General features: G+C 38.7%; 1 protein-coding gene across 1 annotated transcript; it reads left to right on the top strand.

Moving 5' to 3' along the window:
- The first annotated feature begins 241 nt into the window (after positions 1-241).
- On the top strand, positions 242-1,450 carry LOC135795345 (uncharacterized). Its single transcript, XM_065307005.1, has 4 exons — positions 242-484; positions 555-844; positions 905-940; positions 995-1,450. The coding sequence occupies exons 1-4, from the start codon at positions 403-405 to the stop codon at positions 1,310-1,312; spliced, it is 726 nt and encodes a 241-aa protein (XP_065163077.1). The 5' UTR covers positions 242-402; the 3' UTR covers positions 1,313-1,450.
- The last annotated feature ends 19,702 nt before the right edge of the window (positions 1,451-21,152 follow it).

Genomic DNA, 21,152 nt, shown 5'->3' with positions numbered 1-21,152 from the left:
AGACACTTTGCTGTTTTTTTCTAATTTTTTTCAAATTATTTTTTATAATTGTGCAATTTTAAGAGTCTATTTATAAATATAAACTTAATGTTTTAACACGCAATTTGAAATTATTATTGTACCGTCATGCACAGCTTGTAGTTCAACGAATTTGCTCTAATGTGAATTAAATTGGTCAAGATTTGAATAAGCCAACAGAAATCTATTCAATGTAAAGAATTTTTTTCTGCGCCGCGTGTTGAAAAACATTTTTGCCCAAGGCGTTCGCTTCCTCCTCGATTAAGCGAACGATTCGCAAATCACGATTATCACTGATCGCAAGTATAAAAGGAGTACGACCGCAGTTTGCCAAATCAGTGTTTTGCACACCTCCGCGAATACCAAGCACACAAGCCAAGCAAGATGAACAAGTTCATTGCCAGCGTCGCTCTGTTGGCATGCGTCCTAGCCGCCAATGCTTACGACTTCCATGATACTGACTACAGTAAGTTTTCATATTATAAAAAATTTAATAGATTGAACTTGTATATATTATATTTTTGCGAATATTTTAGATCAGTATTTGGCTAGCCAATTCGAAGATGCCGATGATTCGATGACTCTGCATCCTCGCGCTCGTCGCGATGAAGATGCCGCCGTTGCCGATAAGGACAAATGCCACAAGAGACATCACTTCAAATTCTGTTGCGCCGAAGAAGCCCTGAAGAAAATCCATGACGAAGACAAGCAACTCAAGAAAGAGTGCTTCAAACAAGTCACCGGTAAAGACAAACGTGAATTCTTCCATTCGGATCCCTTCAAATGCGACAAGGAGAAGATTGAAAAGGCTAAGAACGAAATTAACGTAAGCAACCAAAATGTCTAAATTGGAAGAAAACTAAATTATTATTATTTATTATTATAGTGCGTCTGCCAATGTGTCGGTGAGAAACACGGAACCGTAAGTACTTTATTTATTCAAACAAATACCTTTCCTAAAAATTAATTTTTATAGATTGATGCCGCTGGTAACTTGGTCGAAGACAAAATCAGGGAAATTACAAAGAAGGCCCTTGAATCCGAAACTTATCTTGGCGCTAAAGTCGACACCATTTTGGACACTTGCATCGCTGAAGCAAAGAAAGCCCCAGGCAAGAACGGCGAGACCTGCAGCACTCAAGGCCTGACCTTCGGACACTGCTTCTGGCGCGAGCTCCAAACCAGCTGCCCGGCTGATCAAATCAAGGACCAGAAAGCCTGCGACCGTGTCCTCGAACGCATCAAGAACAACCCAGAACATCCCTTTCCGTACCACAAGCACGACGATGAATAAATACAAAAATATCTTCGGCGGTGCATACGAACGGATCAAAATTAACTTAAATTATTTGCGATATTTAATTTAACTTATACACAAACAAACAAAAATTCGACGAGAAAAAGAAACGAAATAAATGAGTTAACAAAATAATTCTATTATACACTTTACCTAGATATATTTATTTTTGAAGTATATCAAATAATAAATATTGTATCTTTCTCTTTGTAGGATAATATAAAAGGATAAGTTAAAAAGTTTAAGTCACGCTTTGGTTAACGATCACGGTTTGGTTATTCTCATTCGGTTGTGTGGCTCTTTGGCGACGTCTCGGTCCACGAGCTTTAGCGTATGTTTTTGCTAATACGTTCGAGGAAAAGCGTCGTTTTTCCTTTTTGGGCTTTAACCGAATGCGGGATTGCGGGCAACCGCGTGTGAGTGTTGAATGTATGCTGTGTTGTTATTGATGTGGTGCGGATTGCGGTTCGTTTCACTTTGATCTCATAATGGGAGAAGAGGCTGGTTTAGCAAACCAAGCGTGACCGATACGCCGTTGTTATCACAGCCTACGCGGCGGCATATACTGTGTATTCGCTTTAAACATACAAACAACCCGACGCGTCGACAGGCGTCACTGTTGCAGCTCCCGCCGATTGATAATAAACATGATTTAGTAATGGGATTGTACTGATTGTGGCATCGCTCAAAGAAATTCAATTTAAAATAATTTTAACTATCCACAAAAGTAATATTCTGAATTTATTGTTTTGTAATAATTTTATATGCAAAGTTAGATTTTTATTATCCGTGCATTGTTATTCAGTAGGTACTTAGGTGCTTGTCAATTTTCCAACGTCATCCAACCACCAATGATTTATGCCTCCATTTCCGTTGCATTATCCAGTCCAAGCGGCTCGACTCCCAACGATTTGAGCAATAAATGTATATACTCTAAATGTGTAGACAAACACAGCAACAACCAGAATAATAAGAATGAGAATGAGCATACATTGCGCAGCAGTGCGCGTATTTCGCAATAAGCAAAGCGTTTATCGAAAGGAAATTACAAATGTGGTTGAGCGTATGTCGTTACAATGCTCGAATTGTAATCAATTTGCACGCCTATTAAAGCACCGCATATAAATTAAACACACAATTTATGAAAAGTGCTTCATGCGTCGAGCAGACTAAAAGTATCAACTATAAAAATAATTAAATTTAAAAACAATTTTGGTTAAAACCCTGCACTCGTGAAAATGTACCGCGCATAAGTGTAATTGTGTGGCGGTGTTGTTCGGCTACGTTAGGGAATGAAATATTGTTTTGTATTACTTTTTTCTTTTCCTGTTGTGTTCTAATATTCCCGCTAACGTGCAGAGCTAAGAGTTAAACGCAGCGCACTCGCGGGATACGCTGAAGAAAACCAGCAAAAAATATCTCGCACAATGTGCGATGTGAAGCGCGGAAAAATCCAAAAATGTAATTTACCATTCCCCTTGGAACCGTTTCTCGCCGCTGTGTGGAGTTATATAATAACAAAAACAAGTGGGTCACAATAAAAATTATACATAATAAAATACAGAAAAATTCTCACTTTATTTCTTCACTGAAAATAATTCAATATATTCCTGCATTATTATTTAATACAGTAATGGATAATATTAAAATGAATCAAAAGGATTTACTATAAAACAAACTGTGTAACCGAGAGGGAGATCGTAGCGGTATAAAGAACACAACACGTCGAAAATTCGGTTAATTCAGCTAAAAGGGAAGAAACCGCAGGGCAAAAATATTATACTATACCGGAAAAAAATAACGTAAAACAACAAAAACCATTGCCAAGTGAAAGCCCAACAAGAAACGGCGACAAGTGCCACAAAAAAATTGAAGAAAAAATAAAACATATCTAATGCACATATTCTTCTCTCTGGCGTCCACCGCGTTTTCATTTTCTTTTATTATATTTTCTGCCTATTTTTGGCGTTGGCCAAATGTTAAATCATAAATTCTCACAAAAGGATGTCGAGTAAGTTTGCCGCCAACACATAGCAGGTCCATACTCCTATCAACACCTAAAGAATTAACACCAACAAAAAATATTTAATAAGGAATAAGTAATTGCCTGTATACAATGTCATAAACAATGTTGCTTAAAGTAAAATTCTGACTAACAAGTTAATCTTACTATGTTTTTTTCTTCCAAAAACCAAAAACTATTAGAAACTTTAGTGGAACTTTGTCCTGCTTACTTTCTAAATAAATAAATAATGCCCGGTTTTGGCCCGACGAGCACTTCTGAGGACGGGAAATCATTTTCGGCAAACAACATTTCCAACAAACCACAAATAATAAATTGGTCAAAACCGAATGAATGTGCGACGACGAAGCAGAGCGGCCATGTCGAACGAACAAAACGCATTATACCAATGGCTTCCGTTAAAATTGTCGACGGCTCGCAGCGGACGATGTTAAAGGGGAACTCGAGGACGACGCTGGCGTAAAAGCAAAGTTAAAGGAAAAACCCGACCGAAAACACCACAACGAAGTCAAAGCCAAAAACGGGGCATAATAAATATTTCATTAGAAAATCGACAGGGCCGGGACTAACCAATGTGCGAGCAAAAAGACTTTACCAATCTACAGGATGTTTCATAATCAAATCAAGCCCAAATACAAACTAAATATAAACACAAAATAAACCAAAAGCATTTAGAAAGAATATAGAAACCTAAATTGTTTAAAGTACGATATAAGTTTCTTTGGTTTGTACCTATGAAAGTACAAGGAAAGTGGGCATTGTAGACATTGTCCTGTGAATTGCCTTGGTCAAAACCCAAGAGCTGCACGGAACACGCAGAAACGTGAATAATGAACCAGAGACCGCTAATTAAGACCGGCCTAGTGGGAAGCTCCGACACCTGCCAATAACTTTGCGTCGACCAGGACCTTTGTGTTCCTGCACTCGCTTGCTCGCTTCCATTTCTCCAGCTTAAACTAGAACCACCACAGCAACGTGGACACACAATTGAAATAAATAGGAATAACAATAGAAACTCGAAACTAAATGCGTTTGACTAGGAATATCGCTAATGGCACGACAACGCTGGATGCTTGCAATGGAAACCCACACCTAAACACATCATGTGGGGATGCAACAAATAGTGAAATTTATGTGCGCGTCCGAATTTCAGGTTAATCGGTGAGTGCACCTAGCGTTGATTCGCTCGTGGAATGAACAAATATAATTCGCCATAAACACATATTACGTGCGGTAGGACGTTCATTTACTCCTAATCGCCTGCGACGTTGATTTATCACTAATCCGACATTTCCGAATTTCCAAGTGCGTGCGCCATGAATCATCTCGCCCCGCATACGATTTTTCTACCTCCAGCAAATTAGACCTGCTGCTGCGAGTATGATTTAGGTGCGATGCTATAGTTCAATTTATTGACGTTAATTGTTTCTGTGGATGTAGTGTACTTAAACGCGGGTTATTATAATTTGCACAAGTGTGACCCAGTTTCTGCTATAATTTCACTACGTTCGTAATACGAGGAACAAAGGATGGAAATTCAATTTTGACGTTCAACGTTGCACCCATCAATCTCTTCACTTTAATCTAATCAATCTCTTTAGTTCAACGATATTCAATCGTCGCTTGTATTCAGAATTTATCTATCAATATATCTATTGTAGTTATAGAACTACGTTTTGACAGGAAATTTAATCCACGGTTGGGTAAACTGGTTGGTTACGATCCTAAAATGACAGCAGGTATTAATTCGGTAAATAAAATTGAAACGCTTGGTATAAACCAAAAATTCATGCTTAATAGTTGTGAAGCACTTTGGAGTGGCGCCTGAATAAGTCATAGGCGAGTGTGCCGGACACAATTCACGTCCATCGGTCTTCGCTGGTTTTCGCCATCTACACCAGACAACATATCACATTTGCTCGTAATACAGTACGTTACACAAATAATTGAACCAAAACCAAAAATTACGCAAAAACAGCGACCATGCTGCTCGCAAAAATCTCTTTGTACTCATCACTTCCTGTGTGGTAGTCTAAGAATGTCTTTTGCGAGTGGTTCCGGTTGCCGTTCGAGTTGCTCGTCCCTTCATCGCTAGTCGCCATTGTTGGTGTACGTCGCACTCCGGCGTCAAGCGTCGAAACCACGTACACGTCGTGCATTCACATTGTACCCCGCCGACCACAGCGCACGGCATCACTGCCACCACGATTCACCCAGGAGACATACTTGGAAAGGGTTAGAACTGGTGAGAGCCCGTGAGGAGTGGGTATACATACCTACACATACGCCCAGACATATCGGGCATTGGTACAAAAGAGGACGACAGGACGAGCTCGAAACCTCCGGAGAACTGCAAATGCCCTGGGAAATCCACGAGGTTCATTCATAATGAAAAGTGTCCACATATCCCACGCGCACGTTGCACGCCTCGACACGCATATGAATTACAATGAGGTGAGAGGCAGATGATCATGACTAGAACCATCGGAACGAATGCAAAACTATACAAATACTAGCAGCATATCGACTGTGTAACGATTCCTAGCAAGGACAAATTGTAGTATTTTCCTGGAATAATTTTCATTGCAACGAGTTCAAGGTTTAATCATTTTAGCAATTCGCAGTTTTCCTGCCTCAACTTTGGTGTTTACCACTCGAAAGTTTCAAATTCTTCAACTCGACCTCGCCTCCTCCTATCATTTCCGCATTCACATCCGCTCCGAGCCGAAAGTCTTTAAGTGGACTTTTAAACCTGTGCGCCTTACCGCATGGATAATATATCGTCGCGGTAAGTTTTTTTATTAACTCGCCATCGACAGCGTTGAGCTTCAACTTTTCGCTAGACGTACTCGAAATACTCCCAGCACTTGATAACTAACAACCCTGGCGTCGTCTCGTAAAGCTATACTTTACTAATAAATCAAAGCGTTTTTATTTTTGCATTTTTTTGTGCCAGGCACCGGTGAAAACTAAAAGTGCACTTGTTCTGAAGTCCAAGTTTCTGTTCGCCGCTTACAACCCGCGCTAAAGAAAAGTAGAGGATGAAGTAAAGGAAAGTATGACAACAAGAAAATATTAAACTTCCAAAGTTGTGTGCCGTCTAGCTTTGCTTTTATTTGCCGTAAAGCGAAGTTATAAGAGTGCTAATGACTTAAAGCGCTTCGACGATGATTAAGCGCCTAATCGATGGCAATTAGAATAGCAGGTTCTTTGAATCGAGCATCTATCATTAAATCAAGACAATCCGAAGTAAATTAACAGTCAACCATTCTGAGGATATTCTCCGTTTAGAATTTCATTTGCACCCAGCAATCAACGTCCTTTTCGTTTAGTCAATAATAACGCAGGAATGATATACAATGAACTAAATAATCATTTGCAAATATTCAAATTAATCATTAACATACATTAGTACAATTTATTATAATGTATTTCATATATTACCAAAAAAAATCAATAATATTGGCCCAAAAACGGCCGAAATATAAAATAATTTAGTCTAGATTCAATGCATGGGGTAAATCAAGAAGACCCTGTTTAGAATAAATTCCCGGTTCAAGTTCGGGGAGTTAACTTATTCAAGTCTGTTTGGGGCATTATCGTAAATCCGTTACTGACGTTGTCGTCCGGGACATTTCAACGACATCGTTACAGTTTACGACTGCCGTGGATAGATGTATTATGGACGTGCTATATGTTCTTCCTTCTTTTGCCCGCTCTCTGCTCATTTGCAATTTGCGCGCTTTCCTCCACGCCCACACTTCTTAAGCCGTTTTGTCGGCCTGCGGAAATTTTATATTCAAGTGGAAAGTTTACTTTTGAGCAAAAAAATCGGAGATAAGTAATAAAGCAGGCTATATTTAATGCTCATGATAGCATAGCTAATAGTTTATGGCAAATAAAAATACGAAGTAAAAATACACATATGGAAAAACTAATGTTTCTGCGCATGTACGGATGCGTGTAAAAACACAGTCTCGAATCTTTGTGAAGCTTGTTAAGCTAGTGCCAGATCATAAGTTTTATCTGCACCACATTTTAGTATTAACTTTATTAACCTTAAACTCAGTAATGCCTATTGCGTTCGACATTCGAAAATCGAGTTGAATTTCTTGTACACAAAGTTTGAGCGAGGGGGGCATGATCGTGACAGAACCTTTTAACATAAATCTTGATTAATAACTCCCCATTCGGTTTTTCGACGCGTACGGGTTTGTGCATGTGTGGACCGGCGCAATGCGCTCGAAAATATATGTGAACGCAAAATTCTAAAAGACTTTTTCATCGCTCTTCCATTGGCCTCGTCTCCTCTCTATACGCTCGGCGCAGGGTATTATGCGATATACGTTATTTTTTATTTTCTCTTCATTTTTTTTACGTTTTCCACATATTTCCCCCTTATGGCCTATTTTTGCGCCGACAATGTATATGTTATTTGTATACTAATGTGATGCCCGTGCGCTCGCAATAATAGCGCGGGCCGATTCCAAACGCCGAAACTCGTTGGCAATAATATGTTTCTTTTCACCAGGCCCGCCGTGGCGTGTGCATAAATGAGGGGCTCTGCTTCTTATTTCATCGTCGGAGAGATACACTCGTGCGGGACATTCGAAAACCGTTTATGTCAATGCCTGTGCTAATATATATGTGTCGAATAATAATGGCTTTTTATATTCGAGATTCAGTCAGTGCAAATGTGTTCGAGCATTGAACGTTTACAAAGACTTTTTTAAAGAACTAACATAATATTGAAAAATTATGGGTATATGGAAAGTCAAAAATATTAATTCTATTTTGTAAAACGTATTTTATTCAAATAATAGAAGACTTTTTTTAAAAGAAATATTAACCATATTAACCATACATAACATTTTTCGATGTATTACATTCGTCGTTTTTTGCAGAAACCTCTTTTTGCTTTGTGTGCAAGAATGAATATAAGGTTTTTCGTTGCAATAGCTCAGGAAAAAAATGATATCGAAGTACTACAAGATATATAAAAATGAAATGTAAGTGGCACAACGTGAACATTTCAGCAATCTCAATGATTGTTGATTTTTCCCAATATGAACCAGCTTTCTAGGACTTTTTTTGGCCTCGCTTGTTAGTTTTTCACAAATGCTTCGTCATGTGTCAGCATTTCAACATAAAATCGAATTACCCGATGTAGCTGATTGATTCGTTTGGCATTAACGAAAGACCCGAAAAAGACGGAGTTTCAGAATTTCATTAAATGTCAGCAAGCAAGGTGCGAAATTACCAAGTCGACAAAAAGGCGAAGATAACAACAAAATCAAATAGTCGTTCCAACATATATAATCAGTTTTTCACGCGTTTCTTTATCGGTAATAAATCAGTCGATATAAAGTAATAAGAATTTGCCTCTAAGTAAAACTAAATGAAAAGCGCAAGTGTATAAAAATCGCCATGCTCCAGTTTTCTCCAATTGAGTCGATAAATTAGTTTTCTGCTTGATTAAGATTGGGAAAGAAAATAAAAAAGTAATATACAAATGAAAAAGGCGAATTGTCGGCTGAGCGGCGAGACATGAAGGGATTTGGCGAATTGGAGAATTGAGGAATTGTACTATGCTAGATTTGAAGAATGAATGAGCAACAACAATGCTGTAGTTGTGGACTACAAGAAGGCGCCGAATGAAGGAAAGGAATTGAGAAAATAAAGAATGGTACAGTGAGACATTGCGGCCCTTCATCAATCTTTCAGCTCGTTTGTCTTTTCGCACACAAGGTCTCAACAAACTGAGACGCTGCGCGCTGTTTTCAAGAAAATGCGTCTTTTCGCCAAAATATCGAAAAATCAATGCCTTCTTGAATTTATATTTTCAGCATTATTAATTTTAAAGATTTTTCTATGAAATATTTAAGCTATCAAAAATGAAACAAAGAAAATCCTTGACCCTAAAACCATCGAATAGAATAACAGCAATGTTAACTCTATCTACGAAATAAAATTGAAATTGTCCCCAAAAATTTGTAATAAAATCATACCTACTTACATCGAATTTAGATTTACTTATTACCTAATAGTTTATCTTATGTTTCTAAAACTGCTGTTTCTATACGTTTTGTTTTACATGCGAGTTAGAAACATCATGATAGGGTAAAGAAGGGTTGAGAAAAATTTGTCGAAAAGTTTGCGAATAATATAAAAATGTTTGCGTTTTACAGAAAACACGGTTTAACGAAGCGTTCGAACTCCTGTTGGGAGCAAGTGTGTGCACACAAGCGCGTGCATGAAGCAAATAGGAAAAGCGTTTGGAAAAACGTCGCCCGCGAAGAAATGAAAAAAGGAAATCCGCGATCACCGCGATTCACACAAGAACCCACACGCCGACACCTCAACAATTCGGATCGCTCAAAGCCTAAAGACGCAATTGATATTTTACGCTTAAAAATCAAGACATTTTACTTCTAAACTCTAGACCTAATTATAATTAATATTTATTAAAAACCGTATGACAAATCTTTACTCCTGTCAAAGAAAAAAATATTTTTCTCAACTGAAAATATTGACAATGATTTTTTTGCGTATTTTGAAGTTTTGGGCAACATCACGTAAAATCCGCCCTTGTCACACATGAGCGAGTTACATGAGAAGCTAAAATAAGACTGATGAAAGGATCCTTTAAGAATTGTCACATCCAGTCAATCACAATCACTCAATTTCAGCGGTAAGCTAGGAAAATGCGGCTTTTCAGCAAATTCCAATATTCTGAGCACATTCAACCTTTAAATAATATTATTTTGACAGAGTAAGAAAAAAAAGTTGAGATTTATCTTCGTTGTACTGCGCAAGTATTTTATGAAATAAGGTAAATGTACATTTTAACACAAATAGAGGGCAAGTAATGCATTATTTAGACTGACTTGGACATTATTTTCCGGATATCTTACGAATTATAGATTTTCGCCCGTTTCGCTCGCTCCGACATTGTTTTCCAAACAAGTCGATGACATTTTAGGTCATTCCTGTCACGTATTTACTTGTTATTTACCCAGAGAGAGCAAAGTGTGTTACAAGTTTCACTTCCATTTTCCACACACACAGTTTTCTGCAGTTTTCCCCGCCTTATCCAATTCCGTCGTTTTCTCTCACAGCTTTCATTACAGCCTCTATTGTATTACAGCTTCATGTGTGTCATTCAATTTACAATCAATTTGTTGTCTTCAATAATTGATTTCTTCGTTTCCATCTGCTCTAAATCTACAGTATCTCAACGAAAATGTAAAATATATTTCTAGTTTAATTCGTATTTTAATGTTTCCAAATCGCCATTATGATGAAAAGACATTCATCATACGGTGTCAACATTTTCCTATCTTATCTCACTTCTTAAGAAATTCCCGTACTACATTTACAACTGCGGATTGTATTCGAATTCCCTCAAAATCTTCACTGTTCAGCGTTCAAGCGCCCAAGATTGATGAACGCAAAAACGCATCGGCATTGTTGTACCACATCCACCATTGTCCCATCTTCGTATTGGAGACAACACGTACCTACAATCCGCATGCATGCAGAAACACTCGAACGGCAGTAATCTAGGGCATTCCCGGACACATCACAGAACAAAACAACGCGCACGGGACGAGCAAGCAGTTCGAGTATGGCACCTACTATTATTACACCAAGTAAGGGGCGTCGCTGCAGGGCGGAGGCTATTTATTTCAATTCGGTCACATCACAATCACAACTAAGAACCAAAGACTAAGGACTAGCCGAGAGCAGACCACGGCGCGACAAACCGAGTCCATAATGTGCTACCTAAATCTGGAACCTTCAGACTAAAAGCTGTGAACTGGATGGCGAACATGGTACCTAAGTATTATGATTAAAGCGGCATAAATCATGTCTAATTCGAGCAGACATTGTCTTGAATAATCTGGTCAAAAGGGGTTTCTGCCTAGCCAACCGGCGGACCAAACGAGATTATGCTTGATATTCCAGCAAACCAACCTTTGCGAAACTATAGTTAAACTTTTATGAAAGCGAATTTGCTTTTGGAGAATTTTTGCAAATGTATATTGTTATTCATTGAAAGTACTTAAACGGTCTGATAATGAGATAATCCGACAAAAAAATTATTATTCAATGCAAGCTTTATGTAAAGGAACATCGTTGTGGAAGGATGAAAATTGGAAAATTTATTCAGGCGTTCACAAATCGATTTATAAAGGTTAAACGAATTTAATCCCAAAGAAAATACGTGCAGTTTTTGAAGCGGATTATAATAAAGCCACGTTTTTTAGGTTATATTTTGTTTACAAATTATGGAAATTTCTATTTCTATTGTTTTGACCCTACCCAAAGAAACGAAATATTTTCCGTAGCATAACTAAACCAATGAAAGAAAAATACTGTAAAGTACCTCAGAGTTTTGCACGTTGTACGGTTTGAAGTGTTGACTTGGCGAAGCAATTAAAATGAATCTGAAGACTGTGTACACTCCACTCGAACTCTGACCGCTTGTATTTGAAGCAATTGCACTTATACAACTCTTTGTCTGCTATAGCGGATAGTAGCATTTAACACAGCAACGCCGCGCTTCAAAAATCGATCTTAAATAGGTTTGCTCCACCTTTTTCATTGCTTACTATTTCTAGTGGATTGCGTGCGTTCATGCTTTACTCTGGTTTTACTTCGTTTGCTGACGAGTTACGTGAGCTTTGTTGCCTTGTGGACGTTGGGCAGTCGCGAAGAAGTTAAAGTAAACTCCGTAAACCAAATCAAACTGAAAGGATAATCACCATGCGCGGCACAGTAGACATGAATATTGTCAGACCTTTGAGCAATCAACACGACAACAATACGACAGCACCCCTCTTAATATCCGAATAAAAATCGAAGTTAAAGTAAGCGACGAAAACCAGATTAAACTGGCCAAATACTGGTCGTTTGCCAAACACAAATAAAATTTCCGATTTTACATAAAAAAAGTTGTGTTTTTTTCTGATCCAAAAATAGTAATCAATATTCGCATCTGTTTTTGAAGAATATAGAAGAGATTTTTAATTAGTGCAGGGCTCCAACTTCTAGTATGACTCACAAAGAAACTTAATGATGGCATTTTCCGATTCCCTCCCTAAGAAAGGATTATCAGTGTCAGGGAAAAACTAGTTGGAAGAAAAGGACCAAAAGATCACGCAGCGTAATGTGCAGATAGAAAGATCATAGGAAGCTCATCGCCGCCTATCATTGCAGCATGAGCATGCTGAAGAGAAAGAAAAAGTATACAGTAAATTCTCGCCAGCTTAAAGGCACATAACCACATGAAACGAGCGCACCCGAACGTCCGCAGTCGTGGCAGTAAACTTAGTTTTGAGGGTGGCCGTTGATTAGGGGAAAAGAAATCGGCGACGACGAGAAGCGACCAACAGGAAAGACCGGAATTCTCTATTGGGCTTGCCGTCGGTAGCGGGTCCTGTTAGTTGACTCCTTTGTTCGCTCATAAAGACAAATGAAGGGATTTGCACTTATTTTATGGTCGGACGTGAACGGGATGAACGATACCGAAACCATGACTAAACTATGCACTGCATTACATTACCAACGCCATCAACTAGATAATTTTGTTCCAAAATTTCACATCAATTACAACTTTAATTTATCTATTTATTTTTTATGCTTTCGTTTTTACAAAAGTGGTTAAATGCCAGTGTATATTAGGCAATATGGTGTTGCTATGTGGTCTTGTTTAGTCGGGCTCCAAGTCGTAGGCGGTTCCGGACACTACGAGAAGAAACGTTTTGTTAGAAGCGCGGATAGGCGCAGCGCGTTTTGTTAACACCTGTGGTCTCGTTCGGTGATTTATTAACGCTGTTTTTGCCAGCCAACAACATACCGCCGGCAGGCAGGCGGCAGCGACTCGAGTGCCTGCCGCCAACACCCACAGCGAAAAGCCATAGCGCCCGCGTACTTTTTGGCCTCCGAACCCCGGGTAACCGTTCCTGAATTATTTACGAAGCTTAAACGCCACCAGCCAATTTTCGCTCTCAAGGTATTTGTGGAGCGCCGAGCGGTAATAAAAAATACACTCTTGTTAAAAAATGTTGAATTTCTTACCTAATATATTTTTACGCATTTCATAAATAAAAATTATATGCCATCTTTTCACCGAACTCCAGGAGTCGAAGTAGAAAGGCGCAAATACCGCAAATTCTGAATAGAAGAAAATTTTAGTAAAAATTGTTTTTCAATAAATGATCCAATTTTGACTATTTCTTTTGTGACACACCGTTTGAAATTTATTTACAGAATTTGCTCCAATGTAACATAATTGATATCAATTTAAATGCAACCCAAGTGCTTTCTCACTCCAGTAAATCCATTCGCCGCTGTATCATTTTCCATGGTTCCTGTTTTCATTTCTATGCCGCTGGCAAATATTCGTTCGCACACAATAAATGCGCGCATCTTTGCGCAACATGAAAGCGCGCTTGAGTCCTTGAAAACCAGAATGCCACCCATCCCAAGTCACACATCGCAGAGATCTAGGCGTCGAATTGTGTTTGTGAGGAAACGGGCACAAGTGTGCTCACAGTAAACCGAAAAGAGGGAAAAAGTGTTCGCTTGTATCGTCCCGCTGCCGCCACCGCCGTCGTCGTGTGGAAAAGTGGGCATTGTGTTGAATGCCGGAGAGCAGGTGAGCAGGAATTCATGGAAATCGAGATACTCGAAAATCAAGAGCGGAAAGCGGCAAACGGAAAGAACTCGCACCTACGAGAAAACCATTTTCAAACGCATCTTCCCAAATACCTTCAAAGATTTATGTTTTTATATAAAGTTCTAGAATTTCTACTCAAATTTCCAACACATAACCTTTAAGTAGGCGGGACAAATAATATTTATAACAAAGTTGTCAAAATGATATGAAATTGTCGTACATGCATTGAGATTAAGAATCAAAAAGAAGAAAAAATTATCAGAAATGTTTCGTGGAAGAAAAATGAAGCCACATATCAAAATAATGCTGGCAACAACATTTTTACTGCACTTTACCTTCCTGGTTGCAAAGTTGACATATGAACCAGACGCAGAAACAACTCGAAAACTATCAATGGGATCAGTCAAACCCAATCAACACCATTGAGGCAATTTGTTACTTGATGTGTAAATAAATTTCATTCGCTCAGTAAATATCTTGATCATCGAAGAAAAACGGCCGACACCCGCTCAACATTAGCACCCCGTTCAGTGTCATCATATAGCAATATACTTCGGTAGGTTCAGTCCACATTAAACTCTCGACTCTCGGTTACTCGACCGCCTTGGTAATGGGAAAAGTTGCTATCTTTCATTACGAGCGCGCGGCCCCGAACATCTTTAATGCATCTATGCGTTATCACTTTTCCTTATGTTTATTTCGCGTCTATAAAGCCGGCTGCCGCCCCTTTACGACCGCATAATGCAACAGCAACAGCATCACAATAACATAGTAGCGAAAACCAGCAGACAAGCAGGCGCAGGAAGGACGTTTTCTCGCTTCACCGGCTTCACTAGCTTTTAGCTTTTAGTTTCGACAACAAGTTTTCGCAACGAACAAGAGTCTTGACAGCCTCGTGTATAGTTAAAGTGCAACAAGACCCCGCTGGGAAATATTGCCAGACTGCCAGCCTTCGATGGTGGTCGAAGGAGGTCGCCCTGCCTCCTTCGCATGGACGTAACGAAAACCGACCAGGAACGACTTGCAAAGGGATTCCTTTTATGGTTATAACGACACTCCTATCAATGATACATCGTCATCGTTCGATATATACGCTATCGTAAATTGCGAAACAAGCGTGTTCCATAACTATATCAATTTCCTCCGATTGTTTTTTAGAGAAAATGATAACAAATATTCGTATTAGCATAAAAATATTATTAGTTTACCGTAATTTAACTTATTTTACCATTAATTTTTCGTAAAAGGATGAAAATTTGACCTATTAGCTACTTTATAATTTCTAAGACAAATAACTTCATATCCACGTTTGTATCACAATATAAAACATCGAAATAAATGATGAGGTCAAAATACAAAAACGATCCAGTAAACTAAACTCGACTTGTCCAGAAGCGACAACAAACAAATAAAAAGCAACTAACCGAGGATGGTATTATCCTTCGGCGAGATGGTATATAAAAAAAACAAAAAGGCAATGACGACGAGTCGAATATTTTTATTCCGCAACGTTGAAGATAGTTGGTGGGCGGATATAACAGAATTTTTCATTAAGATGGACATGCCATGACCAAAGAATTTACTAGGTCACATATTTTTCATCCCGGCCGGCATCTTTAAGAGCAGCGGAGAAACGCGTTGCCGGACAGCGCTATTATAAGCGTTGTAGTTGGTCACGTTCAAATGAATGAGATATATAAACAAGCCGAATGCGTTGTTAACTATACTGGCTTCGTTCGACTTTCTAACTTTTTGTAACATGATGAAGGAAAAGTTGATTTCAGTCAACAGAACTTACTTGAAACACATGAGAATTTAATTCTAGTTTAAAGCTACTGCGCCATCTGCATTTCTACATCGGAACTAATAGAGACTTTGTTCAAAAGGAATTAGTTAACAACTAAAATAATTCATTTTCATTCAGTTTGCGTTCAGTTTCGCGTTTGCCAAAGACGACTACAAATCGCTCTGGTCGAATAAATAACGCCCAATGTTGGTCGACCAGTTGGAGGCTTGCATCGCTTCTTTTCCAGTTTGCCGAAAGCGTTCGCGGCACAATTCTCTTTGCCTTTCTTTGCATTGTTGAGCACCGCTGCCATTAGATAGCTGGCATAGCGGCGCTTGTTTGTCGGCGGAAATTCATCGAGTCATTTATAAACAAAACCACCGCAAAGCTCGCGCGCCACCAGCGCTAGTGACAAATGCTTCGGTAAGGATTACACTTAATCAGCGGACGTAAAAAGGATTCGTTTTTTCTTCTGCCAGCCTCTTTTTGCGTGCTCGCTTACCACTTTACATGTACAAATTGGACACGATTTTTTCATCCTTCTCTAGCATGGAATGCTAGACGAGCGAGGCTGTGCTAGTTGCGACGGAAATCGGCCTCTTGCTTAAACTACATTTCATGGGCAGTGCGATGCGGGTGGCGTGTAGCCCGATAACAAATTCGCGAATTTCAGACTTTGACAAGGTGCTGTTTTTCTTGCGGCAACCTTCCAGCACCACGCTTATATATTAAGTTAGTACATACTTTACTAACTAGGCACTTGAAACTTTTAAATTTAATTTTAGCATTTAATTTTGAAGAATAAACATTATTCTACATTTAATAACAACAGTAGAGTTTGTCTAACTATACAATCGGCTTTCTCGTTTAGTCGATACACCTCTGTTATCACATACAAAGTTATTCGTACAAAGTAAACTGCTGTAACAATCATAATAACTCACCATTAATTAGTCTATTTCTTCTTTCGCCTAGGATGGTCGGATCCTTGAAGTTATCAATGTAGATGTCGAGGAGTTCATGTACACTTCGCATTCACAATTTAATATCATGTAGGAACGGAAAACTGATTACGGTTGTGATATGTGACACAGCATAACCAAACACTAACATACTGACCTCGAAAAACGAAGTTGTAAAGAGTGATCCGATTTAAAGAAAGAATTAAACTTGGAAAGCTTGAAAAAGAAGCAACAATCGCAATACGGCGTAAACAATTCGTATAACTAGAATAACCACAGATTGGCGATAAGATAAGTGCGCAAAGAATGCTGAAACAAGTAGTATGAAAAACTGATACCCAGTATTGCAAATACAGCACACACCGCGTGATTACACCACGAAGCACAAACAATTATGAATAAACTTTTTCATTTTCAGTGAATATGCACGCAACAACGCCTACACACTGCCTCAGTGCAATTCAGCGAAAGCAAACGACTAACGACGTCAAAATTCGATGCGGTAAATGCGATGTAATCGCTTTTAAAATCATTATTATGAACTGATATATACAAACATGCATGCTATATTACTCACTGATCTATATAAGAGCTGGATGGGAGCGGGAAGGAAATATATGGAACAAGGTACATTTGAGGATGCATCATGAAATGTTATCATCTAGATATATTCTACCCATGAATCATAATTAATATTGTTTTTGTAGGAAAAAATTTCAATAATATTGATGGCCGAGTTTAAATTAATTTCTCATCTTATGGATATTATGCCTTTAATATTCTGTCCGTTTTTAAAATATGCCAGTCACAGTGCGCTCTTAAACTATTCTGTATTAACAATTGAATAGTGCACCAATTAATATTCCCTACATCGGAGTGCGGTTTAACGCAAGTGCATATATGCGTACCGGGAATATTATAGAAATGCTCTCAATTAGAAACTGACATAATAAATTATTCCGCCGACGGGCCATAGCTAGTAAACAACAGAGATTCAAATGCGTTCGGCGAAGCATTCGAGCGAAAGCGAGCGAGTACATTCAAATCGTATTATTCCCACCGCCACTGCCACCTCTGTTACCGCCACGCGCAATATTCCCAAATAATACACATTGCCGAATAATATCGACGAGCGGCAGACGACCTCCGGATGGGCGCGCTGCGGTATTCTGGTTTCGTTTCGATGCGTTTGTCCATTCGATCGTTTACAGCTGCGGCACTTCCCAGCCACCATCTGATTTACGTCCCTGCATCGCCGCCGCCGAATATTATGTTTATGTGCTTATATTGTTCTAGATGTCGCACAATTTTGCGACTCACCACGACTCATTGCAATTCAAATATCAAAAATATTTCATATTCATTTTTGTTGTACGATAATTGTATCTCACTAATTATTTGGTGTATGCCGTAACTGTTTGAAACATTTCGAGAAGTTGTTACAAAGTTGTTATTATTGTTGTTGTTGCTCTTCCACCCCGCTTACTCATAATAACATTCATATTCATAGGAATGATAACCCGCAAGCCGCCTACGCAAATGTTTGCAGTGTGGAGAGTGGTAGAAGGAGAAATTAGCGCGGCGCACCGCTCCCGACGAATGTATTAGTGAAATTAGAGAAGAAGATAACGAACCAGTAATGGTTTGAAATGGTCGGGAATGGAAAGGAGACGCGGGCACGCGTGGCGCACATCAAGAGCCAGGCACACGACGACGACGAAGGACGAAAAGGACCTGTAACCCTCACCGCCTCGCGGTGCGCAACGGTAATTAGCAACTAGCAACTATATATGGCAGTAATAAATCTCCATTCGCCATCGTGCCGGTCCTTGTCGGGGCGCAGTCCGTCCGAACTCGTTACGTACGCAAAACCGCCGAGGGTAACAAACCAACAAACCGTTGCCCCAAACAGGCCGCTTGTAATTCGAAGCGTAACAGGGCGCGAGTCGCGAGTGTAAATTACACTTGTTAAATAAATACAAATGTCGCATAATTTTTACACATCAAACCTGACCAACAAACTCAAAATCTACATTCTCAATTGATGCGTTTATGCATGATATAAAAATATTAATGAGCATTGATATATTATTTATATATGCGGGTGGTCTGAAAAGAGTCCCACCTAACTAAAGGACATTTTTTGAATTTTTATTTTATTTTTTTACATGGTTTCCTTGTAATTCTACATGCTTCTCCGAGCGATGCTCCCATTTCTGTAACTCGTCCAAATAGTACATAAATAATAAGTAAGTAAATAGTAATAATACCTTCCGTCGGAGATCGGAAATTTTTCAGACCACCCTCGTATAACTAGTTTAAAATAAGTGACAAAAATTGCCGCATTCCTAACCATGACCAAAATCACAATGATATAATATGGATCTCTCAAATGAATATTGATCCTGCAGTTCTATTTGCATTAACAACTGGTAAATGAAACGAGCAGCGGAATTTAAATAAAACGTAATCAGAAATTTGTCGCATGTGCGGGCACCATAAAGGCATCATCAACGGACGCGGATGCACAGTTTGCAAATAACTGAATTTGAATAATTCGGTTAAATAATTAGCGGACACAATAATTGAATAAAGCGCGCGACGGTTCCGTTTGTTCGTTCGTTTGGCTGTTCAATTAATCCTCTTGGCAAATATACGAAAATTTCATCTGCATATATTTCCCATATTATTTTGCATTCACTACAAACTCGGCACTGCCATATACGTATCCCAACGTCACGGTTTAGGTGTTTGTGTTTCGGATACCAACCTGAATTTGAAATTCTGGCGAAATTCACGATGAAAACTCAAACCGCTGACAAGCCAACAACATGTTAAAAATATGTACAAGTACAATAATTATAAAATACATTCGGACAGATGATATAAAATAAAATAAAATTGCAAACGAAACAAAACAGAAATTTAGTGGAATATAAAGTTATAATGTTTTTTTGGAACATTTAGTATGTGTGCGAACGTTAGTGGCAAATAAAATTTGGCAGAATTTGCGCTCCATGTATTTGCGCTAAGCAAAGAGAAGCAAGCTCAATTAAATTGTTAAAAATTAGCCACGAAATCACTCATGCCTACACTGCGTGCACAGGCACTGGCGGCGGTGGCAACGGTAGAAACGTTGCACGAATGGGAGGTACGAGTACACATTTAATATGCACATATGCACGATTTAATATAATAACAACGACGCCGGCGACGCGCAGTAGTCCGCGTGCAATTCGCGGTCTGGCCGCAGCCGAAAATGCGAGAACCCAAAACGCAGAATGCGGTGCGAGTAATGTTGAATTCGCCCCTCGTTTTCCTAATTTGGTCAACCATATTATTTTTTTTTTTAATTTACGTTAGCGGTTATATTTGAGTATTTGGGAGAATAAAAAAGATTCAATTTTTGCAACGTGTCACAAAGATGAAGAAAAAATATAGTTGAAAATGACTGAAACCTTAAGTGCACTGCAGAACTAGCAAAGATATTTCCGCCGGATGTGACTATCGTTTCGCATACGTGCGTGACATGCAAATGATGGTGCCAAACAGAAATGGCACAAACTTATTCGCTCGCCAGCGGCGTACGAATCGCCTAGATGTGACTCAACGACAGCACGCAACAAGATTTCAACATTCAAGATTTTGAGTTTTTCTTGTTGAACATGTGTGAATGATAGTTATTTTTTTAATTATTATTCAAGTACATTTTTTCTCTCTTGTGATAAATATTATTTTTTAAGGTTTATGCATAGGTATCGTGGTGATACCTCAACATAGAAAGCTTTCTTAAGTACTTGCAAAAGTTGCAAAGTGGCCTTGAGACTGGAACTAGTAATTAAATAAGGTGGTAAAAAGTTGTTAATAAATTTAAACGTAGCAAAGTTATTTATTTGTGACGTATGTAAAATTTATAACTAAATGTTCAATTTTTATTTTTATTTTATGTTTATTATGTAAAATATGAAATATAAGGTAAAAATTGAATACCTACACTTCGGTACAGCAAAATCTCCTTATATTTCAACCTTCACCCCGTCATTTGCGGTGAGATAATTCATTATAACTTATTCAAAATGTGCTCTTAAGATTCTGAAAACGTTTTTGGAATATTAAAAGTCCAACTACTTAACGACGTATTCAAAAAACCGCACTAAATGCGGTTTTACGTTCTACCACAACTCATTAAAATGAAACTGGGTTAAAATTCACACAAGCAGTTATAAACAAAATACGGAAGCAAAAATATGTGGGCAGCTCTTCTGGAGGTTTACGATTTGAATTCGAATGGAGTGCGATAAATGACAAGACCTACTACGCGGCGTCATTTCGAATCTAACGAAGCGCAGAGCCAGCCGGGGTTGCGAGAGAAAAGTGTACCT

This window comes from Atheta coriaria, unplaced genomic scaffold (genome assembly GCF_025399875.1).
Source record: "Atheta coriaria isolate IRGN ID8LTWV9N9 unplaced genomic scaffold, Caltech_Dcor_3.1 hic_scaffold_7_pilon, whole genome shotgun sequence".
NCBI lineage: Eukaryota > Metazoa > Arthropoda > Insecta > Coleoptera > Staphylinidae > Dalotia > Dalotia coriaria.
This window is presented reverse-complemented; position numbering and strand designations above follow the sequence as displayed.